General features: G+C 34.4%; 1 protein-coding gene across 4 annotated transcripts in view; it reads right to left on the minus strand.

The window, feature by feature from the left end:
- The window catches only part of AGL (amylo-alpha-1,6-glucosidase and 4-alpha-glucanotransferase), a 39,999-nt gene that overhangs the window by 9,797 nt on the left and 4,894 nt on the right, over nucleotides 1-25,308 (minus strand). For 3 of the 4 annotated variants that reach the window (XM_069789545.1, XM_069789543.1, XM_069789542.1), the window contains exons 4-28: nucleotides 24,936-25,102; nucleotides 24,282-24,485; nucleotides 19,402-19,583; nucleotides 19,057-19,168; nucleotides 18,649-18,769; nucleotides 18,364-18,466; nucleotides 18,176-18,273; nucleotides 17,468-17,607; nucleotides 14,881-15,068; nucleotides 13,685-13,808; nucleotides 12,482-12,645; nucleotides 11,824-11,925; nucleotides 11,442-11,594; nucleotides 11,211-11,361; nucleotides 9,915-10,039; nucleotides 9,693-9,805; nucleotides 9,434-9,568; nucleotides 8,781-8,911; nucleotides 8,028-8,164; nucleotides 6,196-6,329; nucleotides 4,884-5,059; nucleotides 2,960-3,062; nucleotides 1,502-1,727; nucleotides 946-1,057; nucleotides 436-571 (exon numbers count right to left, since the gene is read on the minus strand). In XM_069789545.1, the coding sequence (XP_069645646.1) occupies nucleotides 436-571; nucleotides 946-1,057; nucleotides 1,502-1,727; nucleotides 2,960-3,062; nucleotides 4,884-5,059; nucleotides 6,196-6,329; nucleotides 8,028-8,164; nucleotides 8,781-8,911; nucleotides 9,434-9,568; nucleotides 9,693-9,805; nucleotides 9,915-10,039; nucleotides 11,211-11,361; nucleotides 11,442-11,594; nucleotides 11,824-11,925; nucleotides 12,482-12,645; nucleotides 13,685-13,808; nucleotides 14,881-15,068; nucleotides 17,468-17,607; nucleotides 18,176-18,273; nucleotides 18,364-18,466; nucleotides 18,649-18,769; nucleotides 19,057-19,168; nucleotides 19,402-19,583; nucleotides 24,282-24,485; nucleotides 24,936-25,102 (3,537 nt within the window). Of the gene's footprint in view, nucleotides 1-435; nucleotides 572-945; nucleotides 1,058-1,501; nucleotides 1,728-2,959; nucleotides 3,063-4,883; nucleotides 5,060-6,195; nucleotides 6,330-8,027; nucleotides 8,165-8,780; nucleotides 8,912-9,433; nucleotides 9,569-9,692; nucleotides 9,806-9,914; nucleotides 10,040-11,210; nucleotides 11,362-11,441; nucleotides 11,595-11,823; nucleotides 11,926-12,481; nucleotides 12,646-13,203; nucleotides 13,328-13,684; nucleotides 13,809-14,880; nucleotides 15,069-17,467; nucleotides 17,608-18,175; nucleotides 18,274-18,363; nucleotides 18,467-18,648; nucleotides 18,770-19,056; nucleotides 19,169-19,401; nucleotides 19,584-24,281; nucleotides 24,486-24,935; nucleotides 25,103-25,308 lie in introns of all 4 variants that reach the window. The other variant, XM_069789546.1, reaches the window with a different exon arrangement.

Below are 25,308 nucleotides of genomic sequence, written 5' to 3' on the forward strand. Positions count from 1 at the left end.
TTTTAAAAATGTTTAATCTCAACTTTAAAAACTTAAGATGCTGTAGATATTTTTGAATTCTAAATAAGAAGTATTCAAACAACACAACAATTATCAACAGGTATCTCCTATAATAAGTCTAAATAATTAGTACTGCTAGTACTACCAGTATATAGTTGTTCCTAAATTACATTTCACTACTTCAGTTCAAAAGTCGACTCTTTGCAGGGAGCTAACACCGTGCCAGAAGCTGAGGGCTTCTAAGAACACACCTTTTTTCTTCAAATGAGCACAAGGAAAAAAAATTACCATTAACATTTTAGTAGGCAGAAACATTTAGAGCATTTGAGAGATCACCTCTCAGATGTGTTAATGGAAAGCACAGTAGTTCTGCAGAAGAATTTCAGTTAGAAATATAATTTAAACCCCTCCCCCCAAAAAGACTGGGTTCTGTACCTTGGAGTAGCTGGAATTCCTCTGTTGCGAGCTCTGTCGCTCTCTCCCATCTTATCCATCCAAGTGCCACAATTGAAGCGGTTCCCTCCAAAGACAAAGCCAGTTTCATTGTCAACACCTGCAGTTACATTAAAACCTGCCAAACAAGAACATCACATGTGAAGTCTGTATTTTAAACAAAACAAAACCCCAACTGCCCCCAACCCCAGCCCAAACCTCCTAAATAAACAAAAACCCCCTTCAAATAAGAGATCTGAGACGGGTATCTGAAGGCAACTATACTTTTAGTGTCTAAATTTAATTTTGTACTTAAAAAATGCTTAATTAATTGTTTGTTATCAGCAACTGTTTATATGTTGTGGTACAAGGTATCTATAAATAAAAGTTCACTTAAAGTAATATAGTTTGAGTTGCATTAAACAATTTTTAAAAAAATTACTCAATAGCTAAAGGAACAGAAATGTAATCGTCACCTTTTGAGTTGCATAGCAAGTGTTCTATATATGTTACCTTCATCTCTCATGTTTTGATCTATCTGTGGACCAGCATTCCTTTCTCGGAAATTTATGCCTTCCATGTGTCGTTGCATTGCTTCCTGTATTACTTCATAAAGTGGCTGATCCTAGATTGATTACATGTTTGGATGATATGTGAAAGGCAAGATGAAAAACAAGTAGAAAGGCTCTATCTAATGTGCAAATAGTAGCAATTCTTAGCCTCTAGTTTATGACACTTCAAAAGAAAAGCATCTAACATTTTCAGTAGCATCTTTGACAATGGCAATACATTGTATACAATTTTTAATACAAACTTTTTTCAAGACAAAAAGTAAGGAAAAAACTTAGAAGCTGATGGAATTTTTTCTTCTCCATCCCCAAGCCCCTGCACCTGTCTAATCATGTGATGCAGGTGTACTGAGAACTGCCTAAAATACAGAATTCTTGTGCTATAATCAAATTTCACCATGAACAATAGATAGCAACAGGTTCTCGTAGCTAGAAAAATTACACCCTTTGATTAAAAATGAATAGTTGTGTTAAATACTTAAATCAGAAGTTATCTTTACCATAGTGCCTGCAGGCTGAGGAGAAGAGTCATCTCTTGGGTACATCCTAGAAACAGGACACCTGAGAATGTCTAATCCGTTTGGAACAATTTTACAGTAGTCCTGGATACACTGAAGCCACCACCATACAGCATCACGACAGTTGTATCTGGCATGTGTCCCCTGGCCAAGCAGATTGGGAATGAGACCATGTCTTAAAGTCCCACCAAATGCTAAAATGATGTTTCTAGAACAAAAGAAAAACACAGTCTTGACTAAGTTACTTTCAAGGCCATTATTGGACCATTAAGTACAAAGCATAGAAGTTTGCCTTAATAGCAAGGTAAGTCAAGGAGACAAACAGGATCTTAAAGACAGATGCCAAAAGTCTGCTGCTGAAAGCTACGAATTACTTTATTTAGCATGAACTTCTTTTACAGAAGTCATCTATTCCCTACAAATTCCCCAATATGAACACATTTAAATCAGTTTGTACAAAACATACAACATCTGCTAATAAGGAAAAGCTAGTTTGCTTTTTCATAGATAGTGATACAGAGCCTAAATCCAAATCCCACTGAGGTCACAGGGAAGGTTTTTATTGACATGGTATTTGATTACCCTGGTATCCATTCTGATGGGTGGGGTGGAATGGGGATGGAGGACAGGAGTAGATGGGAATTTCCTATTAAAATACAGAGAGATGACAGCAACTGAGCTTATGAGAAGTTTCATTGGAGAACCGTTGTGTATACCTTGGAAAACATGGATTCCAACTAGCTTTAGAAGGGAGTATAAACATATTAGTAGACTGCAGATATTACTGTGTGAGAAAGGTAATAGTTGGGCAAATATACAACAGCATAAACATGCTAATTTAAACCAACTAATTTTTATGTTTGTATTATGTAGCGAGCTTCACCCAAATTAAGAGATTAATGGAAATATCAAATCAATAGATCTGCTCATTTGTCAGGTTAAACATTTACAAACAGCTACCAGATTGTAACAATCCACAACTAGTTGATTTCTAGTATTAACAGACAAATACTAGCAGTTACCAAAAGAAAAAAAGGAGGAAAAAAAAAAAAAAAAAAATCACGATAGACATGCAATCATACCTTTCTGATTAAAACAGTATTCTCTTGCTACTTCAAATTTTTAAGTAATTCTGAAATTACTACTCAGCAACAATGATGCAAGTAACACAATCATTTTGTTTAAGTACAAGCAGTAGTGTTACTGGGGTTAAAACTACTTTATCTATACAGAACATCAGCTTCATATCAGTGCTAAGAAAGCAAAAGAGAATCATTTAAGTAGTATTTTTAATTCCACTTAGAGAGAATTCCCAAACCCATCTAGGGCCACTGAAGTTTTACACAGCTAACAGCTTGTGTGTCATCCCAGGTTTTGAGAACATGCCTTTTTCCTAACTACCTACAAAACCAGTAAGAACTAAGAATAAATCAGTCTTACCTTGCTTCTAGATAGCGCCCAGTAACTAACATTAGACCTCTCAGTGCAATAAAGGTATCCCTTCCCCAAGAGCGAAAAATTCCAGAAGAAAAGTGAGGTAAACCTAAAAAGAAATGTCATTATTCATCTTATTTATTGATATAGCAGAAATCCCCAAGCACACACATATGTATAAAATAACCAGAAGTAAAAATATTTTCACATTTATAATTTTTTCCTAGATGAAGATATTTAAAGTAAAAAATCTTCTAGACCAAGTTCTTGATAAAGTGACCTCTTGATAAAAACCTCATTTTAGAACAGTATCTTCTAGAATTTCAAGATCACACAACAGAATTTCTCATATCAATAACAGTCACATTTAAATTTTTATTAAATCACTTTGTTACTTAAGCAAGTGCCATCCTTTAATTAAAAGAAGTAGAAAGAAAACTAACAACCAAAAAGCCAGAACTACAACAAGATTTGTAACGCTTTGTTGGCAAGAGTTTATGTACGAGACACGTGCCATCTCAGTAGCATAAAGGGGTTAAGACTGGACAGATATGAATTGATATGAACTTCTTCAGCCCAAAATTGTTCTCAGCTGCTATAAAAGGAATCCTGCTTGTCTTTTCCAGCAGCTTCTAGAACTACATCTTACTGCAGATATTATAACATGTAACTTTAAGAATGATTCTGACAGATAAAGCACAATAATTACAACAGTCTTTTCTTCCATTTATTAACTTTTTCAATCTATCAAAAAATTCAATATGGTAAAGCTTCAAAACAGCAGAGTCTTGTGCATGCTTGGTAGAACAACATTTTAACTTCTATCACTTACTTTTCCAAAGTATTTGCTAATACTCAAATATGGCCTCCACACCTCTGCAATTTTATAGTATATGGCAACAGCACTTGAGAATGACAATCCATGTATGAGTTAAAAGTCTCAGACACAACCACCAGTGAAAATGTGAAGGGAACATTTAAAACCAAAACCCTTTAGTATAATTAAACCTTAGGATTAATTTAAGGGAACATTGTGCCTCTGTGCTTCTAGGTAACACTAAAGCAGGCAAATGGAATGTTACTAAAAGCCAGAAACTAAAAGCAATAAAATTTCATGAGAGAAAGACAGACAGCAAAAACAAGAAAATAAACACCCCAGTGAGACATGCCATAAAATCTGTGGATGTTAAGTTTCTATGGTTTCAGAAAAGGAATGGGCCAACTCAGAACAAAAATAAATTCATTTTAAGCCACTATACACAGAAGGGAATACTTTTGACATAGGAAAGTGCCCAATTCAAAGACTGCCAGATACTGGCAGAACATTCGGAGTTATAAACACTATTTACTGACTGCTTTTATGCTCTTTCCTTTTGGAGACTGTTTCAGATCACGCATTCTTCTGGTCTACTAATGGTTCTTTCTTTTTCTGAGAACTTGTAAACAATGAATTCACCGTTGTACTCAATTACAATTCCATTCTCTAAATTCATGCTTAAAAATTATAAACTAAAACCTATTACGCTAAAGTATATCTATCTTAAGCAAGTCTTCTGGAAAGGAACATACTTGTGGATGTCCATATATGACAAAAGTGGATATAGCTAAAAATGTCTCTAAATAAAGTGCTTATAAACTTCCCCTCACACCGTCCAAAGAGCAGTTGTGCCCAAGAAGTACTGCTAGACAAAACTCCCATAATTTTAATATGGGCAAATCTTTATCTTAAACACAAGTTAAAACACAGGGGAAAAGTGAGGAAAACTGCTACCTACATTTTATACATGGTTGCTGACACATGGATCCCAAGCACAATGAAGACAATTTAAATATAGTTACTAAAAACAGTTTAGCTGTTTTACTAAAAACAGTTTAGCTGTTTTAGAAGACTTTTTTTTTTTTTTTAAATAAAAGTGTTGTCCTCACTTACCAGCTGCCAAGGAAACACAACACTGTTCTTTCTCATTTGTAATCTCATTCAGCCTATAGGGAACATCATGTAAGGAAGGAGACAGATCTGGCAGACAAGAATATTTTCCTATGCCACACATCTGGACTGAACCCAAGGAAAGGTGTTTAACGAATGTTGATCCATTCTGCACAAAGCTGTAATTCAATATAATTAAATTAAAATAACTTTACATTCAGCAACATCAGTCTATAAAATGTACCCTTTTTCATTTACAGAAGACTATTATAAGTATTATGCATAATAAACTAACAATGAGTTAATATTAGTATTTTGCTAATTTTGTACCTATGATTTAATTTGTAAATCACTTTTTTCCCCAAAATGGGTGCCCAATGTTAGCCTTAAATTTTAATTTATTAATGCCAATGGGAGTATTTATGTCAAATACTTCTAAGGAAAAGGGTAAAAAGACTAGGGAAATTGGTTTGGTTTACTTGATGCTTACATACATACCTAAGACCTCAAAAATATGATAAAAGATATTTTACAATGAACAGAAGTTTCTGTTTAAAAATACTGACTAGGTTTAAGATCACCACATTTTTATATACATTCATATATATTAAAAAAAAATCATAAATCAATAAATCAGTTAACACATTATCTAAAATAATGCAACCTACATTCCTATTTCATCTCCAAGCATTTTTTCATAAAATATACTACTTTCCACATGACTTCACAGCCATACCAAATCCTGTCCCATTTTAACATCTGTATTTTTACAAAACAATACTGATTTGTTCAGGATGTTCATAGCTAGAATAAAGCCTCCATTAAATCAATCTCCCTTCCCTTTCCAAGAAACAAAGGAGAAGCAGACACTGAAGATTAAACAGTTATTTCAAGAACTAAGCAAAGTGCTCAGATAATGAACGATATATAGCTGTGTTAGAGAAGAAATGTTGAACAAAACATCAGCATCAACTACAATCTGGTATTTTCTTTTTTCCCTGAACTTTAAGGAATCATTGCAGTTGTACTGAAATTACAGCAAAAAATGTTTCTGAAGCCTGGCAAAAAATATACTGGCTTAAGGTCTCCTCCTGCACAATGCCAACAGTAGTTATAAATTCAAACCCTGGATAGACATCTGAACTCTCAACCTTCCAAACTACCACCATTAGAAGATGGATTTGAATTCACTACCAATTTTACCCTTTTACATTGGACGAGTATGAAAATATACAAATTACATTCTCCAGCAGATAAAATTTAAAAGGTGCAAATATATACAGATTCCTCTATAGCTCTGATAAGCCAAGCATACCTAGACATGTGATGCCATCCCACATCCAGAAGTGTTGTGTATGCACCCACTAATATGGCATCAAAGTAACATGGGATGAGGTAACGTGGAATTCTCTTTAGGTAGACAAACATGGCCTTCAACCATTTACCAACCTATTAAAATACAGTATTAATTAGAACTTGCTTACACTAGGGTTCAAAACCTAATGCTTTCAGGATCCATCTAGTTAAAAGTATGTCACAGTTTTTGTACCTTTATTACACCCAAGTTATGCTTGACCACCACAAAGATGAGGTTATCTTCAGTTATTAATAACACTACTAGCATGCAACCATTCACAACCATTCATGTCTAAGAAGTTGTCCATGCTAGATATTTGTGGTAGAATTGCTGTACCCTCCCACTCCAAAATTTCAGCTGAGAGAGATGAACTCTAAGAAAAGTAGTAGGGAAAAATCTGTACTATATCTATACTATGACATAAATGGGCAAGAACATCAACTGTAGAAAAAGATTATATTTTGCTAGTCTTGTAGGAAAAAAAAAAAATCACAAAGAAGTTATTATAACTGAGTAGCAAAGGAAAGCTGTAACTCAAAAGGCATCACTACAACCCACGTGCAGGAAGGAGGTTTCTCATTGTCTAAGAAGACAGGACTGAAGAGATGAAGCTTGAGATGAGGGAAAGAAAAATTATCAGAAGGCTAAATTATGTAAGGCCACTGGTGAAAATGACTGCAGATCTGGGTCTAGGACTCCAGATTCCAGAGCTTCACCATCCTTGTGTCACTGCAAAATGTTTGACACCTGGGAAGTATTTCTCTTATTTCCTTCTAGAAATGTTAAAGAACATCATGACAACCTACTAGAAAGTCACTGAAGATTTAAACCTTGCAGATGAAGACTGCACAGATGAAGAAAGTACATGTCAATCTATCACATGATGACACTATATATTTAACCTGGAAGTTATGAAGGGAAAGTTACAAATGTAAACAGTGAAATTGTAAATTTTAGTTTCATGTGACTTTAGTATAGCTATAGGTCCTTTATATTTTCTGTAAAACAGAGTAAGACACTACAAATTAAGAACTCAAAAAAACATACACAGAAAAAATAAGCAACAGTCTTTGAAGAGCAGTAAATCTGGCAAGTATCAGACTAACTTCCTTTCTAGGAAAGCTCCATCTGAGGTCAGATTCAGCATTCACTTCAGTACATTAGACTGCTTTATCCATTCTTCTGCTTTATATCACTGTGCTTGACTTCAGGAACAAAATGAAGTAAGAATGCTAAAGCCTATATTATTATATTCATTAGAGGTCTTCATCTTGTGAAATGAATAAAGTAATTGCCATGCAGGAAAATAAAATATGACAGAGAAAGAAAAGGACTGTATTGTAATGCAGCTATACAGGTAACCTGAATCTCAGTAATTCCTATCTTCTCAGTGCTTGACTGTGCAATCTTACTACAACTCTATCATAATCATGTATGCCTCAGTAGTATTTAGGCCCTCTTTTGAAAGTACTTAAAAAAAACAAATAATGGTTACTTCATTTTTATTTGAGGAAAAGTAATAAACAGGGAAGGACCCCTGCAGGCCTTTATGTAAAAGCTAACAACCCCTCCATGCCCTACATATTTTTCACTTCCCTTTTGCAGTCTATGCTCAAATAGAATTGAGGAGAGGGAATAAAAATATATTAACGGTTTAATATCCTAGAAAAAATTGCCTAGACAAGAAATACGTTATAGACAGACTGAATTTAAAAATATACCAGTAATTGAAAAGGAAACAAACTAGTAATTTAAAACTCCAAAGTCACTAGATAAGTATTTTTACTCACTTCTGCACAGGCTCCTGCACGTGAAATCAGACGATTACTGACATAATCAATCATCCAGTCTCCAGATCTTAAATTATCACAAAATGGATGACCCAAATCATTCTTTGGTCTAATGTCTGCCATCACTGACATTAACCCTGAAGATACAAACCCAACTCTGGATTAAAAGACACACCATTATCACAAACAGCAAATACAATTCAGGAGGAAAAGGTACACAGCAACAGATGCTATAACTGGATTTAACTATATTACTTCTCTTGATGTGCAGAACGAATTAGGATACACTCAACTGTAGTTTCCTCGGTGTACATCTCAGACAGTTACAAAAATCATTGTGGAATAACCAGCATGATGGAATCCATGCCTTTGATAAATGATCGACACTCCTCAGTAATCTAGTAATGCTTAGGGTTTAATGTGACTTTTCACTGGAGGTATATATATTTTCTTTTTATTTTAAAAGCAAGGGCATTGGTGTTAAAACACATATTGAAACTTAATTTTGCAGCTCAGAGTATCTAGAGAGAGGGGTTTTGGTTTAGTATGTGATTTCCTGGGTACAACACTGATTAGTAGCATGGTCAAGCAAAAAAACCCACAAACCAACAACAAAACAAACAAACAAACAAAACTTACTGGTTTTTATCCAAACAATGGCACTAGCCATAAAACAGCATTAAGGTATGATCTAGATTGAGCAGCTCTGTTTTCCTTTTTTCTTGTTAGAAAAAACAATGCTGAAACTATTACCTTGGAGGCCTGCATACTTCAGCGGTGACCAGTTTGGTATATTGTAACAACCTCCACCATCTTCTTGTTCTTCTGCCTCACACCTATATAGTACTTGATTTAGGTCAGCCAAAGTTAGTTTAGATGCAATACTGAAAAAAACAGTTGAGAAAAAAATGTTTCCAAACCCCAAAGCAACATTAGCAGGGAAATAGAGAAAGGATTTCACAAACAATTCTAGTTTCAGACTTACATTAAAATAATCAAATATATACCACTCTTTCACCACTTAATCCTGGAAATTAAGAGCCTGATTTTTCAGATTTTCCAAGATGTTGTTCTCAGATGTTTCAGTATTTATTTAGAAACACAGTATTAAGTACAAACCCCAAACAATCATACCACAACACTGACAAGCACTCCACATTAATATGTCCACTTTAAGCAGCAATTACACAGAACATGAACAAACGAGCTTAGGAAGTTTTTAAGTATTAACCCTCCTTAGTATTATAAATATAAAAAGAACATCTCAGAGTTTTTACTGCACTCCGACAATCCAAATCCATCCGTAGTAACAACAACAAAAAAATCCTCACTTTAAGCTTACAGATTGTTCTTCACTCCCACTGTAGCTCTCTTGGTTCTACTTCAGAAACTTAAAGAATACTCACGAAGAAAATAATGTTTTTAATATAGGTGCTGAATGATCATCAGGAAGACTTCCAGATTTAAAATGAGGGCTGAACTGGATCAAATGATTGCGCAGTACACCAACAGCCTCTTGTGCCTTTGGGTCAAGACTAACTCTGTAAATATGAATGCATAGCTTGTAGAAATGTAGCACTTAAAATAACTACTCTAATCTCAAAACAAAGAATCCTCTCATTCTATTTAAGCTCATGCAGCCATTTGGCAATTATAATAACGTACCTGAATACTATTACACTTCCTGGTGTTAATTTTTCAAATTCTATTTCTTGAACAAATTCATTTGGCCCTTTTATGGCAGTTCCAGCTTGCTTTATAATTTTACTGTCTTTAATCTTAGAAAAGAAAACACATTTGCAACTGAAATTCAATGTCTTTTTTCTAATATAACATATCACAATTACAAAATATTACATCAGAACATGGGTGAAGGAGGCTAGTTACCTGGATATGCTCTCTGAGTTCCATTGTGAAATTAGGCAATCCATTTATAAAACGTTCATCTTTTTTGTAAGGACTAGCATTTCTCTCAATAGTCCTAGCCTCAAGTACTACTTCTTCTATTTTTCCTAAGAAAAGTTAAATCATGTTGTAGCTGTTAAGATTCTTTAAATGAAAAGTGATTCTTTTGAAAGTATGAAGCAAAACTTAAAACTAAACATCTAAATATTCAAAATACAAGTCTCTGTTGTACAGCTAAAGAACAACCAAACATGACAAAACATATGGGGAAGTGTTTTAAATATCCTATAAACATTCATTACATGTTCACTGGCTGTATTGTATTTAAAACTGCTATTTTGTTATTTTATAACAAATTAGCCATAAAAATCAGTCAACAATAATTAGCGAATTACAACCTGTCTTTTACTGATCACCAGCTCTGTTAGTTTCCTTATTATCTTTTAGGAGACTGTATTAGATTGGTTTCCAAACTGCAGCTACAGATGGTTTATCTTCAAAGTGTAACAGCTTATTATTAATATTCAAGTATTCTCATTTTCTCTATCCTTTCAGTAATCTACAAACTAAGATATACGAGTCTTGCAGTCACTTGTAAATGTCTTAACATATAATGTGACTGACTTTAAAACAGGTACACACATGCACTCAAAGAACTGAGTATACTTAAAAAACTAGTTTGGAAAGCTTCTCTTCAGAAATATGCCCAGGTAATGTGTAGAAGTCATTATACTTTGCTACTATTAAGTATAGTAAATACTTTGCATATTTAATTATGTGTGTATTATCTATATATTATCTTTATATTAACTTATGCAGTACAAAGTTGTTTCTTAAGATGCATTTTAAAGCTACAAAAATAGTCATGTACAAGAAAGCTGAATAGCAATGACATTCACAAGTATGATGAGATTTTAGCCTTTTTACCCAGTATAACACATAATTGTAATCCCCTCCAACTCTGTAAAATTAACCATCTTGCTGTTAACCATTTCTTACCAGTTCACAAATAAGACAGTAAACAAAACCACACCCTCATGGGGAGCTTATAGCAGGAAGTATACTCAATATGAATGCCTTTGAAAACCCTAAGCAAGGTAAGTTTGTTATCGTTTCTTTAACCACTTTCGGTGAACGCACGTTAGTACATATAAAAGGAGTGTTATATACACTGAAAAGTCTCGTATTGATTTCATGTGTTTGAAGTTAAAAATTATGGAATTAGAATAACTTGAATTTTTCGTACACCTGCCATCTCTTGAAAAGAAATCCGATTACCTGGGATACACATTTCAGGTACTTCTTTACTGTAGAAAGAAGTTTTAGGATCCCTGAAGGCAGTTCGACTTACAGCCACAACAGACTGGTGTGTGTTAGGGCAATGTCTTGTCACTGCCACTATATCTTCATCAACTTGATCTACATACACCTAGAAAAGACATACCATTGCAACTGTGCTCACTCAGAACATAAATATGGAGAAATCGCAGTGCTACCCTCACTTCTTGCCTGATTAAAACCTTTAGCCCCCAGCTCCTGATGCAGCCTGTTTATGGCCAGCCTTCCTGCTAGAATTCCTGTTTGGAAATTAACTTCACCAGAAGTCAGGTGTGTTGCTGGATTCCATTTTGCATAAAACCTCTCTTCAGATACTACAGAGATCTGTAAAGAAATTAAGATTTAAATAAATATCAACTGCTCTAGAAAGAAATCAAACATCTGGAGATCTCAACTATGTAATAAATTCAAATTTCATATGAAATTGGACAATTCAAAGTAATGCCGCTAGTAAACTGCTTGGAATTTAAAATAAACAAAAATATATGTCCTAGGACAAGAATAAATTTTATATTTTAACAAGTAACTTAGGAGATAAACTGTAGACACATACCTGGTGTGGTACTAATTCATCATAGCCTTTGGTGCTTCCTGTAGCACAGCATGCCATAGAAACAATCATTGCACTAGGAAGAGCATCATACGCAGATCGGTGCTATGTTAAAAAATAAATACTTAATAAATAGTGAAACAAAGACAAAATTAATCCCTCCCAATTCAGCATACAGAAGATATACTCAGTTTAACAGAGGAGTTGCTAATCACATGATTATCATTTTCTCAATCACAAGAGAATTATTGGAAAAAAATAAATTACTACAAATGCACTAACAAAAGTAACTTAAGAGAAACCCTCAAAAATAAGCACTCCAATTCCCACTACACTCTCTCATTCTCTCCTGTAAAACAGGAGCTTAGGAGGACAGGTTAACAAGGAGAGACAGAACCACTTATAGTAGCTGGAATAAAACAATGAAAACAGCACATTAAGTAGCTTTATATACTTCTTCCCTTGAAAGACAAAGTCTTCAACATTAGAGGGAATTGTTATAAAATTTTATTCTCTGCATGAAAACTTAAGATCCGAAACACATTTTTTGTAAATATCACCTAGGAAAAATATCCAGATTGCACCAAGCCCTCCCATGGTTCAGAAATATAAATTCAGAAAACATTAAATGTAAATTTTAGTTTTCATTTTAGGTGCTCACCTGAATTGGACATTCATTATCATGTGTAATATCCATAAACAGTGCATGAGCAATAGCTGGCATCAAAGGCCTCAAGCGTGGCTGAACAAAAGAGCCAACAGGTTCACCTCCAAAACGATAAACTAACCTTCCCTCTTCATGGCTATTATAAGCAGTCATTGCCTCTAAAGAACAAAATAGGCAAGTCTTTGCATAAGAATAACTACCATAGAGTACAGCAGGCACAAAGATGTTAATGCAGCATTTTAAAGTTATTATTTTGGTGTGTTCAGTCATTAAAAGTCACATAAAACTATATTCTCCAAAGTGGATACACAATCTTGGAGTATTCCATTTACTATAATATATTAAGGCAGAAAAAGCTAAGGGAAAAAAAGGGAGAAAAAAGCAGAGATCTGAAACTGTTTCTCATAGGCTTTAAGAAACTCATGCAACAAAAAAATCAGACACAACGCAGCACTTCATAGCAGAACTGTGCTACAACTTCTTTTTCTCTCACTAGAATAAAAGTGAAATATTTAACCTGTAAACTAATGCAGGATATCTTCTCTTACTTTACAGTTAGTACTGTATTTTTGGCTGAGTATCAAAAAAAGTATCTACTTCTGATTACATGGAGTATGAAATTAAAAGTGCATAATCCAGAAGAAACCTTTTCCTTGGAAAAAGCACGTCATCTATAATCTCTCGTTGGAAAGAGACCACACACACAGCAAGCCTACCTCTTATTAAGGAGGTAATGCCCAGCCTATTCACAAAGATATTGTCCAGCTCCTCATTTCCTGTGAACAGTTCAGCCACTACATACAAATCGGCTCGCAATTTTCTAGCTGTGTCCAGCATGTACTGCAAAAAGCACAGCCAAAAAAGCCACAGAAAGGGGAAAGGTAGATACAAAAAAGGACAAGTTTCAAAGCTAGGCAGGGATTGGACAATAGGAAAATGCCATGCAGCAAAGATAAACAGAAAACCAAAATTAAGGAACAAAAAAAGTTGTTACACAGAAGATGATGCATAGACATAAGCAAAATCAAGAATTAACATACAACACAGGAGAAGTTAAGTAGAACATAAAGAAGAAAAGGTAATTGCATAAGCAAAGAACATAAAAAAAATAAAAAAAAGCATACCAATGTTAGTTTCACATTAAAAACTCCAAACCATACACGACAATCCTACATAATTTTCAACTGCTTATTGTACCTCTAATCAGGCTGGTAATTCCCAGGCGGTTGACAAAAACATTGTCAATGTACTCACTGCCCGTGAAGAGTTCAGCTATCACATAAAGATTAGGTCTGACTGATCTGGCTGTTGCTAGCATCTCCTATAGATCATAATACATTTTTAATGCAAGGCATCCATTGTCAGCTACATATATGCAATCATTAACATGAAGGTTAACCAAACATAAATGAGTCATTCATATATGCAGTTCATTAAAAAATATTAATAACAGGAAAGATTAATAAAACCATATTTATATTTTACACAGATTATTTATGGACTGCATAATTCTAGGAAATTCTCTGAGACTTTAAACTAATTACAACTTTGTTTTTAAACAAAATCTTAACTCAAAATGCAAGAACAAAAGGCTGGACAAAAGAGATACCTGTTAAGGTAAGAAATCTGAGGAAGACTTCAGTTTAAGCCTTTGAAGTTACCATTTCAAAAATAGTAACAATAAATGAAAGAATGGCAGAAGTTTTGAAATGGCTTCATTTAAGAGCCACTTAGAACCTTTGCGTGGGCAAATCATCTTGTTTCAGAGAGCTCTTCATATAAGCTCTGTAACCAAGCTAAGTCTAAGCACTAAGAAGCTGCACTACTCAAACCTATTTAAAGCTAATTTACTAGCTAAGTACAATTTCTGGGTGTAGTCAGCTCTCTGGTAAACAATAAGCACTAATCTTAGCAATAAGCCTGCCAGACTAAACTTTTTGCAGGTGTTCTTCACCAACTTTTAAATTCTGGGAAGTAAACCACTTCTTGTTTAATTCAGCAACAGCAAAATATATGGCAAAAAACCACTAAGACTAAGACTTTCCACCAAGTCTTTGCAATGACTCCATCTAAAACTGACATACTGGATACTGGCAGTCATTGCACCAAGTCCATAGCTATGTGAGGGAAAGAAAAATTAGCCACGTCCATCAGCATCTGCGATATTTCAGCTAAAGTAGAGAATTAAAAGATACAGTAGCTACACCACTCTACTGTTTAACGTAGCTGAAATCATATCTAGACATCACCAGTCAAGAAACCTTGCTTATGCTATGAGGAAGATTCATTCACACCTGAACTCTGCCATGTAGCTCCTGCAGATTTTGTAGCAACAGTGCAGGTATTTATTTCACACACAGAAGCTGTTTTATAATAAACTTAATTTTGCGTACCTCAGCTACATGAATAGGAGTTGAGTGACAGTTGTCAAGACGAACACCGTGGAAGTATTTGGCAGTGATTTCAGTGTATTTTTTCATATGTGCCCAGAGGTATGGGCAGTCTTCAGGTTTATTACCATAACGCAGTTTCACACTGTCTCCCCAACAAATAAGCTCTCTTCTCAAGTAAACATTTGAGCCTGTAAGGGAAATAAATTCACTATAGTGTGTATATATATAGTACAGAATGTGCACCAAAATGAAAATGTGGTATTTCATTTTCTACTGCTGAAGAGCAGAACACTGTGATGAAGAGTAAGAATTCTAACAATAACTGTATCAACTCAAAATCTATATACTCTACACTGATCTATGATTTCAGACTACTGCCAGGGAATATTTAACTTCTACAGTGATACTGAAATAATTCTTCAGGTTGAAATCAAATTCCTTTTAATTCTTCAAAGTAGTATAAAAACTGTACTTGAGAAAAGAAAGAAGAAATGAGCAGCAAACAAATGAACAAGATCAGTAGTTCAGTTGTTTATACTGGTCAAATTCAGAAAAGCATCACACTGTGTTACCATAAATAAACTGTCACAGGCAAAATTTAAAATTTTATCTTCCATTAACAGCAGACTCTGATGATGCAAGGCAAATTTCCAAAGCACTTAGGCAGGTAGGTCACTTAAATGGACAAAGTCCCTAAATAATTTTTGTGTGTATAAAAATATTTATCCTGCATCTAGTCTAGTTTCATATACTATTTTTTGCCTTCTTTTTGATGCAATCAATAAAAAACAATCTTTAAATCTGAGTTCACCTGTAATATACTTACTGCACAGAATATACTGACAGATTTAACTGTGACAAAGACTTAAATAATCAGCCATATCTAAAAAAGTGACTTCTGTCCCATATAAATCATGTATTTGACAATGGCAGTAATACAATTAAAAAAATCCCCCCACACTATTTACAACACGTAATATCCAGGCACAACCAAGGAATTGTCAATAATCAGACACCACATAAGAGAAATAAAATTATCTTTGAGCCATCAGTCTTCTGAAGGTCTATTTGTATTCATCTTACCTAAACCTGATCAAAGCATGAACAGGGTCAGCATCACTCAGGATGGGTAAGACATAGCTACTCCATTGCTTTCTGCTACTCCTAGACCAGCTATACTGATGCATCACCACAGTTATTTTAGTTGTTGAACCTTGAATTAGATCAGGAAACCTTAGCAAAGAGATTATTTTTCAGGTAGACTAATTTCCTAAGGATCACGTTATGGACACCTAAGTGATTGGGACTACACAATGAACGATGCACAACAAGAGTATGCAGCTAGTAAGAGCAGGGATTTTAAGTCACCACTACTTCCAAAACCGTTCACTTAAGCACAGTCTACCTTTTACCTTCACTAATGGCAACATAACTATATGGACAGAAAAATTGGTTTTCTTTGGATGTATATCATGATTCTTTTAAGGGCCATTTACAGAACTGGCTGCATTTGTTTTGCAATTCCTATATTTGTGCCCTTATGTATCATCTTTTCACACTGAGTTCTCAGTTGAAATAATGTGTGGCATAAAACAAAGGTATAACACAACTATAAAGCACTCAAGAGGCTGTAGACAAATTAATAGAGAAAACTCAGTAATGGAAATTAGGTATGCTAACTAAAACCAATGACTGAAGCTAAAAATACAACAGTCTGCCCAGAAGCAAGGGCAGTTAGCTGAAAGGCAGCTGAACAAAACAACCCTTGAAACACATATTATCTTCATCCTTGCAAAAGAAAAAAAAAAGTAAATAAAAAGCAGTGAAAGGGCTGTAAACTATTTTGCAGAAATGAGCTGTCTGCTAACTCCAGATCACCCTGGCATATCAACCAGATTAGCTTCCAGAGCAGACTCGACAAACTCTTAGATAGATGTTTTTAATTAGAATTAAACTGGCCTTTCTTTGATTCAGTTTACAAAGTGAATGACTACTCTGAAAACAAGAGTTGTCAACCTTGCTTTTATTGGATATCAATGCTGTACCCAAAGGAGTTAGAATACAATATTTCAGTGCATGGTGATTTCATACCCTATCTTTCCTTCACGAGTAATCTGCATACTTAATTTGGATTAACTGGGTCATCTCTTGACTGCCTGACTGCCACTCACTGGACCTTTCAAGGATCCAGTTTTTGCTCACTAATACAGTGAAATACTATCCACCTTTTTATTGCATTAGTTTTCTGCTACACTGTCATTGTCTTAGGGAAATGCCAACAAGGAGTGGCGTTGGAACAAAGTACAAAGTAATCAAAAACAATGACAAGAGGGGAGGCAGGATGTCCTCATTTCAGTGGCAGAAAGCTGGTAATTTCCCTCAAGTCTTGCAAAACTGTACCTTAAATCCCAGTTCTTACAGTTGATCTGTACGCTGAATGGAAAATAAAAGCGCTATAAACTGAGTACCTGCTATTCTGCAGCTTCATAGGAATAAATCTCGAAAAAAGATAGATTAAATAAAATCTTTTTTGCTTTGGCTAGAATATCAAAAGGTTTATAAGATGATTCAAAGTTCTTTTACAAACCTGGTTCCGCAAAGTTTCTAAGAGGATCATCTCCCATAACCCAACCATTATGAGCCATGAAATAACAAGCTTTATCTGGCTGATGTATCATAGCTTCTTCTTCCTCCACAGTCAGCTCTTTGAATGGATAAGTAAAATACCTGTGGAATAGACAGACAATTAAAAAATCACCCCAAAACCCACATAAACTGAAATTTGTTGTCTTTGAAACTAAAATATCTGCTATGAACTGGCTTGTAGATAAAACATATATAAAAAAGCAGCTGCTAGACTATAAATGATGGGGAGTTTTCTATTTCTTAGCATGCCTTGAAGGAAAAAAGGACAGGTGTTGCCACTATCTTGGTGTCAGCTGGTAATGTAAGATTAAAGCCCTAGCTCTTCAGATACGAGTGGCATCAAGTACATCAAACTTGAAAGGTATAAGCTTTCCTAGTTCACCCCTCTTCCATCTACAAGAGCAATTTGCACTATGTAAGGCTTCAATGTGCTCTGAGTATTGTTTCATGCTCTCTGGTCACATTTGTTTATTAAACAGTTACCATCGTTGCTTAAAAAAGACAGTCAATTCATTAAGTGGCATTTGTCCATGGGAAAGAAAACATACACTTCTACATATAAATGTATATACTTTTAGTGAACTTTGAACTCACTTTCCCTGGATAGATTCTAAGTTTCCAAACAAAAAAAAAAAACAAAAAAATATACCTGGTAACTAAAGGATTTTTTCTACTGATAGGACCCAGCTTAGGACCATCACCAGCCAGTCGTTCATAAACCACAGTCCCCACAAGACAATTGACAGCCTAGAAGTAATTTAATTATGCATTATTGAAATGCCTGCATTTATTTGCAATTTAAAACAATTCAGCATTAAAATATAGTAATTATAAGACCTGCTCTTGATGGTGATTAGTTTGCCTGTACTGTTCGGCATTTAGTTCCTCAATCCTCTTGCGAAACCAGTTACAACATTCTTCTATTGCAGCTGGTCCATTGCTTATCAGGAAGACATTAAAAGCAGAGGACAATTAGAATAATTTATTTTTAAAACATGCAGTATACTTAACTAAAAGGAAGGAAAAATTTAATTTTTCCCATCCCTGAGAAGAATTTTACTTATTTGGTTTTGCAAACTTAACTTCACTTGTGATTTTAACTTGTAATCAATAATACAATACCTGTGTGGTATGAATGTTGCTAATGCTATATTCATATCTACAGTACAGCCAAATCGTCTATAATCAGGGTCCTGAACTATTTGAAGATGTTCATTTGGATCAGATTTAGTGCTCACTTTGCCTAAGAACAAGATAGAAAAGAGCATCCATAAAGTAAAAATAAGAATTACATTTAAAAGGCATACAACTTCTATAATTCTAGCATAAGCAAAATATGGATAAAGGAAAGCCTTTAAAGGCTTTACTAGCTCTCAAAGCATTCTTGTATGCTTAAATCAGCACAGTAGATTTCTCACACAGCAAAAAATGGGATTATGTTGCTTTCCAGCTTACTGTTAAGTTTACCTATAAGTTTCTTGAACTATAAATATATAATCCACATGCTTCAGCAACATACTCTTCTTTTACCTTCAGTTAGGAGGCTTTTAAATTGCTGCACAGCTTTGTTAACATCCACTTGGAAAAATTCCCATAGTTTAATTTTTGGATATACATCTTCCCAAATTAATTTACGGATACACTGTAAAAATAAAAATTATGTTAGTGAATAATGTTGATGATTAAAATAATTAAGAAAAAGCTAAGTGCTCCTATGAATTGTTCTGAAAAAAATAATTAAAGGGTTATTTCATTAAATGTTTATCTTCAAAGTATACACCATTTTTTGTGCATTTCCACAACCTTAGAAATATTAAAGTTTTTTTCAGCTATTTATAGTGTTCATTAGCTTACATTTAGTTCTTATTCACTTACATTCAAGTGATGATCATTTTCAATCAAGGAGGGGACCCCTTTAGCAGCATACTTTCCATCAGCCACCATACAGGTCAAGTGCCACAGAGCTCTATCCAAGACCCAAGCTGGCTTCAGGTGAGGAGAATTTACAAGGTTATAGCCACATTCTGGATGCATCCTGAGCCACTCACTGTTAGTAGCTTATTCAAGAAAGGGAACGGGGAAAAAAAAAAAAACAACAACAAAAAAAAACCCCAAACAGTAAGTACACAAACTGAACACTTAGGGTTTTTTTGCAAATGTCTTAACACCAAGAAGTTATGGTACTACGGCATGTATAGTTAGTTCACATTTCAACTAAAGTTTTCCATGCCAATAGAAAATCATGTCTTATGCATAGGTATGCATTACTGATAGCCATTTGTTTTGCAACAAATACAGGTGCAGAGACTGTGGAGAAACTTTTTGTTAGTTACATAAAAATATGCAATAGTACCACCAATTCTAAAACACTAAAAAAAATTTAAAAAAAAAATCACATTTTCATTGCAGGAAATACATCAAATAATGGACATGAAATTTTCTTTTTCTTTTGAAAGCCAAACATACATCCCAAACCAAGATTTAAGATGGCCTAAGCGGTTTATTTTTTAATATTCTTAACCCTATCAGATGCTACACACACAGAGAGCAAGAGTGCACAGACACTGCCCAAAAAATAATTAATGAAAAAATGTAGTTAAATGGGCTTTTAAGAAAGGATTAGCTGTGACACTGTTGTGTACATTATAAGAAGCAGAGTGGTGGGAAGCAATGCCACTGAGCCTTACACAGGAAGATGAGTGCACCTGTCTGGTGCATGCAAATGGAACACTAGTTCAGATCAAACACTACATTCTATTGTGTCTATTTTCTAAACTTCCCCTGTAGCATCAACAAGCACCAGAAGATATGCTGAACATTAAGAATTAACTCAGAGAAGGTAAGGAGCCTTCACTAGAAAATGGGTGTAATATTCTAATATACAGTAGTGTGCATGCAGCAGTATGAGTAAATACATATATAGTGGAGAGAATTTTGATTTTGGAAGTATGACAATGAAGAAAAAATCCTCAAGAGTTAATCTTTTTCCATTTTTGGAACTGTCCTAAACACAGTTTAACCGAAAATAAAGTTTCATACATTCTTTTGAATGAATGTCTGCAATTAAAAAAGTAAATGTAAAAAAAAAAGCACGGAATGCATAAGAACAAATTTTTACTCAGGTTTTACAAGTTTTTTTAAAGTCATTTCTCAAAGAATGTGTCTTATTAATCCATTGTTTTAGAAAAGCAGAGGAAAATAGTGTAGTACTTCACACAAGGGAAAATACATAACAAATTATTATATTGGAAACATGAAGAAAGAGCCATTAACATGTCCTAAATTATACTGGAACAATTAACACCTAAACCCCAAGTTTTAGTTCACAGAAGTTCAAACAAAAATGTCAAAGGCAAAGAAAAGAGCGTACTCCCTCAGTCTATAGTATGAACGCTCTTTTGAGCGCCCTCTTACATTATATCTCAAGACCATTATGAACATGGCAAAATTCCATGTTTATAAGGTCAAACCATTTGTGAAAATTAAGATCTTCATGGTTTAAGTGCCACCTACAACTGAAAACACCACACTTACTTTAAAGTTACATAAAGCAATAATAAACTTGGGCTGTTAAAGGCTGTTCTAGGCCAACCAGATCATGGCCTTCCCCCCTGCCCTTTTTTTTTTAAAATATATATACTACTTCTGAAAAAAATATATTTTTCTCCAAAAATCACAGCTAGCTTACTCTATTCATCTAGCAAGAACCATGATTTACTACAAAGGATTTTCATGAGTAAATACAAGTAATTCTAAAAAGACAATATATCACTTAAATCTAAGGTGTTAACGTGCAAAAAAAAAAAAAAGTCAACAGGTCTTCCACTAATTCTGGTGCGGAACAGAATGACGTTTTCTCATCAGAAGGTAAACTCCAATGATTCACAACATAACACCAAAAGAAATCTAATTCTGCAGAAAAAAATTTAGCCAAAACATCACTTGTGATTACATTTGTTACAGCTAGGGAGAAAATACACATAACTATAAAAACATGGAAATATTAAGATGAGGAATTACAGAAAGATATTTCTAAAATTCATTACGTTCTTGTTTAAGAAAATAATTTCACATTTTTCAAAGGACTAATTCATTGTTATACAAATTAAACACAAACTTAATATTTAGTAGTGATGCTCACTGCCCAAGACGACTTTATTTTTTTCTCCCCTTTATAAAGCTGAGAAAAGGTGGTGTTAGATGTGATTAGTCAAGTGCTTGGAAGCCGGATTTACTCAAGTGTTAAATTGCAATTAGACAATAGCGGCCTCTTCTGAAAGATAAAGAAGATATAATTTATTTCAGTTTATTTTTATTACTTTATATGAGTTACTACAGCCACTGAAAGCTCAGAAGATAAAAAACCAACTCTCCTTTTTCTATCTCCTGCTGAAAAGTAAATGCCAGCGAACACAGTATTTCTTATTTGAGGGTGTTTGAACACCCTGAAGGAAATGGCAGCCCAAAAAGGGCACATCTACCCAGTTACCAGGCCGGGTTTGCAAATTTATCTACGATACTCCTGCTAACATGCCAAAGGTGCATCTATATTTAACATTAGCACATGCATCTACTTTACTTTTAAAGTCAGGCCATAGACACTGGTGTTCATTAGAGCCTAACAGACGTTAACATAAAAAAATGATTCCTGCCATTCTCTACTGTGCAAGCAGTACATTCTCCCTGAGTGTAAAAACCAAACACCTTAGCTTAACTGCTTAATATTGAGAGTGGTCTGACTTTACAGCAGGAACACAGGGGAAGCATGGCTGCTTTTATACAGTGGTCTCAGCTAGAAAGCAGAAACCACCAATGGATAAAACCACTGTAAGCTGAGGGGTCATGAGCTGTTAGAATTACCAGCATTAGAGGATTTACTGTGAGACGATTTAAGCTTTTAACGCAGACATGCTGCAGAATTAATAATGATATGCAAGTATCCATAATCTGCTCAAAATAACTGACTACACATTTTGTGTCTTATATTCAAATGGGTCTATGAAACATGTTTTACAATTAAACCACCCTAGTGAACTAATTTAACTACTAGAAATTACTGTTCAATTAAAACAAAACAAAAAAAGTTAAATTTCCATCTAATCAAGATCCAGACAAAAAGAACCCCAAAACCTATTTGCCTATTTTCTGATTTCAAAAGCCCCCCTAAAAGTTCCACAGGCATATACCACATTATCGCTTATTCAGACGTTTATCTACATATCTTTCTGCTTATGCTAAATTTGGCATTTAACAAAGTTTGGACTCAGTTGTAAATCAAAAGGTTTTGATTATAAACAACAAAGGGGCAGGCAGAAAGCGAGTTTAAAAGTTTGAAAGCAAGAAACAAAGCCATCAAGTATACCTTGCTTATTGATGTAAGTCAGGACCATGGTCATCTGACTGTTTCTATCCTGTTAGAAGACACTTCTAAACATTCTAAACATCCTTTCACCATAGTATAATTGTTTAGTCATCCACCCCAATGAAGATTACTTCAAACTCTGAATGTAACCTGAAAAAGTCCTTCTACAAACGTAGCTAAATAATGTGACATTTTTCTTCTTACATCTATTTTGGAGTCTAATAATTAGAGTTACGTATTTCTGTCCATAAAAACATTCTCCTTGGTAGCATGAAAATATACACAGTAAAAAGATGACAGGATCTCAAGCATGTGTGAGAGAAAGTGGACTTGCAGTTGATAAAGTACAAGAAATTTTTTATCCGAAATTGGGAGAATGTTTAAAAGCCTAGTTCCCTCAGACACATAGCCAATAACTATACTTAGTAACTTCTCAACAAACAGATAGGGCAAACAACAGTGCCTACACTGCATTGCAGACTGATTGGATAGGAATGTTTGGCAGCAGTCAACGCCAAAGTAATAAAGCAAATAAAGCTTCAAATTCACAGATATCTGTGGTTAGGGGTTTTTTTAAGCCTCAAAGGACTCTAACATCAACATAAATAACCATTTGTTGTACTCTTTGCTATGAGAATGCTAGTTATTGTGATCTTTAGGATTACAGCTTAAGATGAGAACTGCATTATAATCAAAGTAAACTTGTTATCTAAATAATCAGCAAAATTACAAATGAAGAAGTACTATAATTTAAATTTAATCAGATCATACTGAAGAAAACCCACTGTCCCTCAAGCAATTAAGAGAAGTGAAGCCTTCAATGCATTGGCATATCTATGCTTAAAAAAATCCCCCCCAAACACAAAGCTATCTCTTTTTTTCCTTTCCCCACAGAGTTGTAACATTTCCTCCATTGCTTAATCTTAGCCTCTTGTCCCTATTCTGTTTGCTGTCTGCATGCTAGATGCAAATTAGAGCAGTTACTTTTAAGCAGCTACAAGAATAATACCCTGTTTAACAAGAAAGTACTCAGTTTATGTTCACCCAGTAATTAATAACATGGATTCCATTCATTTACTTGGGAGCTACGCAGAACAGATCATAAAAATAAGCATATTATAAAAATACAGACGCATGCACAGTTCATTAATTCTCTCTAAGAAGGGTTCTATTCACTCTTTCAGTAACAATACTAAATTCTTTCACATCTGTTATGGAGACATATCAGTTAGAATTATAAAGAATTGTCCTGGATCTGAGAGATTCAAAGAGAGAAGCAACTAAGTTCCTTAAAACAGCTACTAAAAGATGGGTTCAAGAGGGAAAAGTTAAGGCAAATAATGAAATATAATTATAGGACCAATCTTGTTATTAACACACACAAAAATCATACCAGTATGATTGTAGACTACATCTGTGATGCAAAGCATATTCCATTCATTTTTCATTTTTTCCACAAGAGCTCCTATATCACTCCAAGTGCACTTTTTATTATGGCTTGAAAATTCAGGATTTACTTCTAACTGATCAGCCAGTGAATAACATGATCTAGACAGTCCAAGCTTCTGCAGTGGTGTAAAATGAATCATGTTGTAACCTACATAGTAAGAAGCCATTTAGTAAGAAAAACAAATTTCAGTCAAAGTTAATTGAAAGAAGCATAATAAGTAGCAGTTATAACACGTACTTAAAGCTACTGTTTGGAATAACCAGTGTAAACTAATCTGAATCTTCCCCTTGAAATTCTACATAACACAAGCTTTAAAAATCACCCTGTCAGTTCTACAAATTTCCAAGTCTATCTGAAATCAAAACAATAAAAAAAGGTGGTTTCTGATATTACAAAATCCCTGAATTTTCGCACCTCTGCAAATATTTTAATGATTTCACTGACTTAATCTATTAACTACATTGAATATAGTGGAAAATATTTAGTCTACAAAATAAAGAATAAACGAAGGTGTTCACACTGAAGCTCTTCAGTGTAACTTTGGGTTTTGATCATACGACAAAAACGTATATCCTTTAATATGTGTATTGGCATTACCTGTTTCTTTTGCAACTTTAAGCCTATCTTCCCATTCATGAAACGGTCCCAGACACTTAGCAAGGAATGTCTGGAGTGTAACACAATCCAAAGGTAGCACATGATTATCAGCTCCAACATGTAAAATAGGATCCACAACTATGTAACCTCCACCACTTTTTTCATTTCTAGGAAAAAATAATTTTCATTGGCATAGTAAACACCCATTGTACCGATCAGTTTCAGAAAGAGAATCCAACAAGCACAAGTTATTTCAAAAACACAGTAGCCCAGTACAGAGGTTGGGGGGAGGTGGGGAACAGGACTGCAGCGCACCTGAAGAAAATAGGAAACGCTGAAGAGATGTTCATCTCTTAGGCATCATCTCTCTACT

The sequence above is a fragment of the Haliaeetus albicilla genome, chromosome 8 (genome assembly GCF_947461875.1).
Source record: "Haliaeetus albicilla chromosome 8, bHalAlb1.1, whole genome shotgun sequence".
NCBI lineage: Eukaryota > Metazoa > Chordata > Aves > Accipitriformes > Accipitridae > Haliaeetus > Haliaeetus albicilla.